This window comes from Natrix helvetica, assembly GCF_964273705.1.
Source record: "Natrix helvetica genome assembly, chromosome: 1".
NCBI classification, from domain to species: Eukaryota; Metazoa; Chordata; class Lepidosauria; order Squamata; family Natricidae; genus Natrix; species Natrix helvetica.
Window position 1 is genome coordinate 281,764,329 of NC_138548.1, and position 6,365 is coordinate 281,770,693.

Consider the following 6,365-nt stretch of genomic DNA (forward strand, 5'->3'; position numbering starts at 1 on the left):
TACAATACAATACAATAGTAGAGTTGGAAGGTACCTTGGAGGCCTTCTAGTCCAACCCCCTGCCTAGGCAGGAAACCCTATACCGTTTCAGACAGATGGCTATCCAACATCTTCTTAAAGACTTCCAGTGTTGGGGCATTCACAACTTCTGGAGGCAAGCTGTTCCACTGATTAATTGTTCTCACTGTCAGGAAATTTCTCCTCAGTTCTAAGTTGCTTCTCTCCTTGATTAGTTTCCACCCATTGCTTCTTGTTCTACCCTCAGGTGCCTTGGAGAATAGTTTGACTCCCTCTTCTTTGTGGCAACCCCTGAGATATTGAAACATTGCTATCATGTCTCCCCTAGTCCTTCTTTCTCTTAAGCTAGACATACCCAGTTCTTGCAACCGTTCTTCATATGTTTTAGTTTCCAGTCCCCTAATCATCTTTGTTGGTCTTCTCAGCACTCTTTCTAGAATCTCCACATCTTTTTTACATCGTGGCGACCAGAACTGAATGCAATATTCCAAGTGTGGCCTTACCAAGGCATTATAAAGTGGTATTAACACTTCACGTGATCTTGATTCTATCCCTCTGTTGATGCAGCCTAGAACTGTGTTGGCTTTTTTGGCAGCTGCTGCACACTGCTGGCTCATATTTAAATGGTTGTCCACTAGAGCTCCAAGATCCCTCTCACAGTTACTACTATTGAGCACGGTACCACCTATACTGTACCTGTACCAATGGTGTTGTACATTGCCACTACAAACTCTTCTAGGAGTGCCACCTGGAGGATGGATAAAAGGCAGGCCAAGTGCAGTTTCTACAATTCCATACTCAAGTGAGGAAAATTAAAATGACACATTTCGGCTTTTGAGAAATGCAGTCCTGAAACTTTTATAAGGCAGTCTCTATTCAGAGACATTGATTCCTACACATGGAAGTCTGAGTCTGGAATTTCTTCTTTAAAATCAAAGCATGATCAGTCACAGAGTTTGAGTTTATTTAATTGTAAGATGACTAAATGTAAGTAAAGTTTAGACTTCAAGGACCCTTTTCCATTTTTTCTAGCTGCAAATACATTCTTTGCACCCTGTACATTTGCAATGGGAGCATTCTGTGTTGCAGAGTCTTCTGGATTTTTTTTTATTATTAAGGCACACTTTCAATTAAGAAAAGTGCAACCAGCCAGGAATAGTAGACAGGCTGACCGTCAGAAACGTTTGTCTGCTATTATTGATCTTTGCCGGGAACATCCACTCAGCTCCCAAGGCAAAATACATGTTTGAAAGCCAAATCTGTATACACCATGCAGCCAACTACTAAAGCGATAAACAAACCACATAATTATTTTAATGGAGAACCACACTACATTTCTTACTTTTATCTTCTTATCTGATTTGGTAGATAGGATCGCAATTGGAATATTTCTCATTCCATGCATATTACCTTAATTCGACAGTAGTGTTTAATGATGCTTGTGGGAGGTGTTTTGAGGCTTGCAATTTACTGAGACCACCAACTCATTTCAGATACCTTCGAATACTCATCAGATGGTGGTTTCTTTCAGTCACCATTGGCCTGGAATGGATTTGAACCAACTATTTAGAAATGTAAGGTTCTGTCTTCAGCTGTTGCTTCCTCCTGAAAACGCATGATTTGGGGGGTTCTGCCAGGACTGTATGCACTTATGAGTTCCCATTGTGATATGGTCCATTGTGGGGGGGGGGGAGAATGTCTAAAAATAAAACTGACAAGAAGAATGAGTGTAACTTAATGGATGAAACGGTTGACGTGCCAAGGCAGAAAACTGGGCTTAAATTATAGCTATGAATTCTTCCCTTTTTTCAGAAGAAGAGCAAGAAACCTCAGGGGATTTTGGTAGTGGTGGATCAGTGTTATTGTTGGATGACCTGGAAGAAGCACACGAAGCAGCAAAAAAGGACAAACAGAAGTTACATGTAAGAGCAACTAATGAGGACGACGAAGATGAAGATGATGATAAGGAGGATGAAATTGGGTATATATGGTAGTTCCCATAACTCTGAGGACTCATGTTTTGCACAATGTCACAAATCATTTTGTATCTCCACAGAGATAATGGAAACATCAGGCATCACACACAAAGTTCAGTCAATAACTGTATGGGCCTCCCAGTATGCACACTGATCTCCTTCCCAATTGGGCTTTCCTTTCACTTTACTGGTAGCCTCACCTCCACAGGCACACTGGAGATCAGCATGCAGAGCTGAATCTGTCACTAAAGTGAACTGGGAAGACTTTTTGCATGCGGTGCACCTTGTACACAGGGGGTAACTTTATACACACATGTGCACTTGGGTTCCTGTGGCCATCATACCGCCAGTAAGGACAACTCTCTCGCCACTTGATTTAATTTTATATGCTCTGTATTAATTTGGAAGACCGCTTTCCCTCTCAATTTCTCCTTCTCTTCAGCGTAACTGCATGCATTCTTCTCATTTGTTTTTCAGTTTTTTCCATAATTAACCTATTCACGCAGCATATCATTTTGAATGAAACAGTGACCACGGAAGGGAGGGACAGGGAGATAGTCCATAGTAAACTTCTTTCACACTATAGCTTCCGTGGTTTTCCTATGGCGGGTCCTTTTTCATTGTGCCGTTTGCTGTCAGCTACCCCACTCTGCTTTCTTTTCAGCAGCTAAGGCAGGTGATCTTTTTGTCTTGCTATGCAGAACCTGTAAGAAAAGATCAAATTGCTTTAGCGTTCTGGCTTGGCCAAATTATTTCATTTTATCTCTCCTCCTCATTTTGCCTGATGTTGTTTAGTGAAAGGAGAGCCAAATGCCAATAGTACTCAGTTAAAATTCTCCCCGCTGACTATGAGCGTAGAGGACAAGATCTCAGTTGACCTTTCAGCCCATTAATCAATTTTAGTTCAGTTTAAGTTAATGAAAGTGATGTTGACTTTAAAAATAAATTGTTGATTTGCATGCTTACACACGATGCTCACCTTTCGACTCCTAACAAGAGGAACCTCCTTTTCAACACAGAGCAGGAAGTCATGCTTCGCAAAGGCGTTTCTTTGCTTCTTGTTAGACTTTTTGCAGACTTGCAAGTCTCAAATTTGTTTTAATCAAGTTTGCGCTAATGCTATGCAAGCTTCTCTCTGCTTCCGGAATAGCATACCATTGGATTGCTGAAAATGCTCTCTTTTTTTTCCATTTACTCTAATGATTCCTCATAGGGAAGCACTGAAACTGTCAGAGGCACTAACCATCAAAAGTAATAAGCTGTCTTTCCTTTATTTAAAATTGTTAGTATTTATTTGCTTCATTTTAGAAGGAAAATATCCTTAGGCAGTTGTTTCCATGGTTAATATCATTCCTAGTTAACATCACAACGGAAACTTACACTCATGAACCAGAAAAAGTGTGGGATAGAATTATTCCATAAATGGTCCTGAATTATTCTGTATCCATAGCAGCATCTTATTGTACTCAATTGCCATTCATTGTGGGAAAATAGATGTGCTACTGCAGGCATTATAACAAGTGCCCATTTTTATCTTATTAGATGCCAGGAAATCAATAAGTCTTTTAAATTCTGCAAAAACTAAGGGCCATCTCTACTTTAGTCTGTCTTGATCCTCAGTCCTAACACTAAAGACAAATGCAAAAATGTTTGTATTCGAATGCAAATTTAAAAAGAAAGAAAAGTGTATATTAAAGATGCTATTCTTTGGTATAAATTTTTAATGTTTTTTCTAAATAACTACAAAATGGCATCTCCCCATAGATCATTGCTTATTCTACTACAACTTGGCTTATTTATGCCTTTTGTTTCTGGCGTGATGTAGTCTGAGTTGCTTTTAAACAAAAGTTATACAAAAAAGGCCTGAAAATGAATCCTTCAAAATAATAACAAATGCAAGAGTTTAATCCTGCAGTTTTCATCTTGTTTAAGTCCTCCTAGAGAGAGCAATCCAAATTAATTGACCATAAGAAAAGGTCTTCCCAGACAGAACCTTTTCTGAATTCACCACCACCACAAATATTTCTAGTATTTTAATGCACAGTTTGGGTTTTGATATTTGATTCCTAAGATTATTTGATATTTGCCTCCTAAGAAATCAAATTTCTATCTATCATCTACTGCGGAGCCCAATAAATAAATTAATATAGTAGCTTTGATTTTTTTTAAAGCAACACTTTATCTACAGCAACCCAAACTGTGATGTGTTCTGTTACATTTAATATGACATACAATGAAGCCATTGGGCTCTGCCCTAATTGCCATTTGGCCTCTACTTATAGCCAATAATGTCCATTGGAGGTTTGTACAGATCTCTCTAGCAAAGAAATATCAACTGTTACCTGATTTTCTTACCCAGCCCTAACCCTCTTTCCAACAAAAAAAAAGCCATGAAACTAATTTTGTTTAGAAGCGCTGCAACAGAAACGAGTAGCAGTTGATGGTAAAAGTTATACTGATGGCTACATCCAGCAAAAGGTACTGGGTCAAACCTTGGAGCATTGCAAAGCTGTTACATGTTGATATCACCTTCTCACCCCGAGTGCTGTAACATATCACACTTGTAAGGTACTTCCGAAAACCAAACCATGGGATTTTTTCCCAGACTCGTGCTTAAAGTTCTGTAAAATTAATGAGATTTGCTCCCAAAGACAAGTGATGTTAAGTGCATTGTACAATATGAATTGCACTGGCCACGGTCTTTAGATTTGGCTGCAGAGCTATTAAAGAAAAGTCAAAAGCCAGTTGGAAGCTGTAATATAATGCCCACTTTTCTATTCTACTGATTAAAGGTGAGGTTTCTGCTTAATAAAGCTCCTAGAAATCATCTTCCCTTTAGTTGCAATGAAATGCTGTTTGTCGTACACTGGAAAGTAGCTTACATTTAGCTTCATTTTCAACACAAACAATAACATGGGAGAAGCTTTTTGAAGGGGTTTGCATATGTGTATGTGCATGTTTGTTTGGTGTCCCCCTGTTGCTGAATATTGAATCAGTGATTTCTCCTACTTGACTAGCACCCACCTCTGCAACTCACAGGAAATTCTACTTAAATCCGACAATAAAATCCCCACTGATTTAAAATGGATGTACTAGACATGATTACTTTCATAAATAAAACAGCCCTAATCCGAAACTTGGAGGGAAAAATCCAAATTGGGAGATTTGACGGGTTTAAATGTAATGTTAACAGTACATTTCATCTGATTATAGACTTGTACAAAAACAGAGTTTGTTTATCTTCTTGTTTCTTCAAAATCTGTAATCCATCTGTTGATCCCACAGTCTTATGGTAATACAGTTTTCATTTGTATGTGGTACCTCTGTGCATTCAAAGTTCCCAACACATGGTGGTGTACAATTTGTTGAAGAGGTGTTTGAAATGTTTTCCCTGAAATATAATATCCTACACTAAACCATGGTAAAAGATGTGAACATTATAAAGGAGAAAGATGTGAACATTATAAAGGAGAAAGTCATTTCATATATGCTGAGTAGAAATGATGTGTAAGTGATAACCTCCTTAGTTTAAGAACACATATAAAATAAACTCTTAAGGATTTGCCCTGGTCCATCTTCATTTTGTCTGTATCTGCAAACTATAATCATTGTCCTCTTTGTGATTTCCTCTCATCTGATTCCCTGTTTGTCTAAAGCAAGGGGTGTCCACCCTTGGCAACTTTAAGACTAGTGGACTTCAAGTCTCGTGGAATGGCTGGCTGAGGAAATCTGGGAGTTGAAGTTCACAAATCTTAAAGTTGTCAAGATTGGACAGTCCTGGTTAGAGAAAACATTTTAAGCTTGGAAAGGGGGTAAGATTTCAAGGATGTGTTATAAACCACCATGGATTTATGTAATTTCAGGTGGGAAATTTGCAGGAACAATTACAGCTATAATTATATCAATTTATCAGCAGCATGTAAAAGAAAGGCCAAGGCTTGGTAGCCTCATGAAAGTAGAGCCAAAGAAACAGAATAGAGCTGTGCCTTTGGAGGAACTGAAAAATGGAAGCGTAATTTCCCAGTCATTGTCATGAGAAATAATTTGCTTCATTAGAAAACAGTAAACATAAACTTTGGGGAAAGGGACAAAAGGGCAAAACTTCACAGGATAATTTAAACAAGCCTTATAACCTATTATTCCTCTGCAAAACTGTGCAAAACTAGAACAAGTCCAAACACAAAGCCATGGCAGCATCTCTGTGTTTCCTATCAAGCCAGAGAATGCAGCAATTCATTTCTCATTAAACTGCTGAGGGGAATAATAATAACAATAATAATGTAACTACTATTTTGTCTTACCAAGCCAATAATAGGCCTCCTGTCCTAGCTTCTCTTTAAAAAAAATACTTTATAGCTTTTCATGGATTGA

At 38.3% G+C, this 6,365-nt stretch overlaps 1 protein-coding gene across 2 annotated transcripts in view; it reads left to right on the top strand.

Annotated features, from left to right (window-relative positions):
* SPOCK1 (SPARC (osteonectin), cwcv and kazal like domains proteoglycan 1) overlaps positions 1-5,431 on the top strand; it is a 499,041-nt gene extending 493,610 nt beyond the window's left edge. The window contains exon 11 of one of the 2 annotated variants that reach the window (XM_081937166.1): positions 1,831-5,431. In XM_081937166.1, coding sequence (XP_081793292.1) covers positions 1,831-2,012 — 182 coding nt within the window. In that variant the 3' untranslated portion in view covers positions 2,013-5,431. The remainder of the gene's footprint in view (positions 1-1,830) is intronic. The other variant, XM_081937167.1, reaches the window with a different exon arrangement.
* The last annotated feature ends 934 nt before the right edge of the window (positions 5,432-6,365 follow it).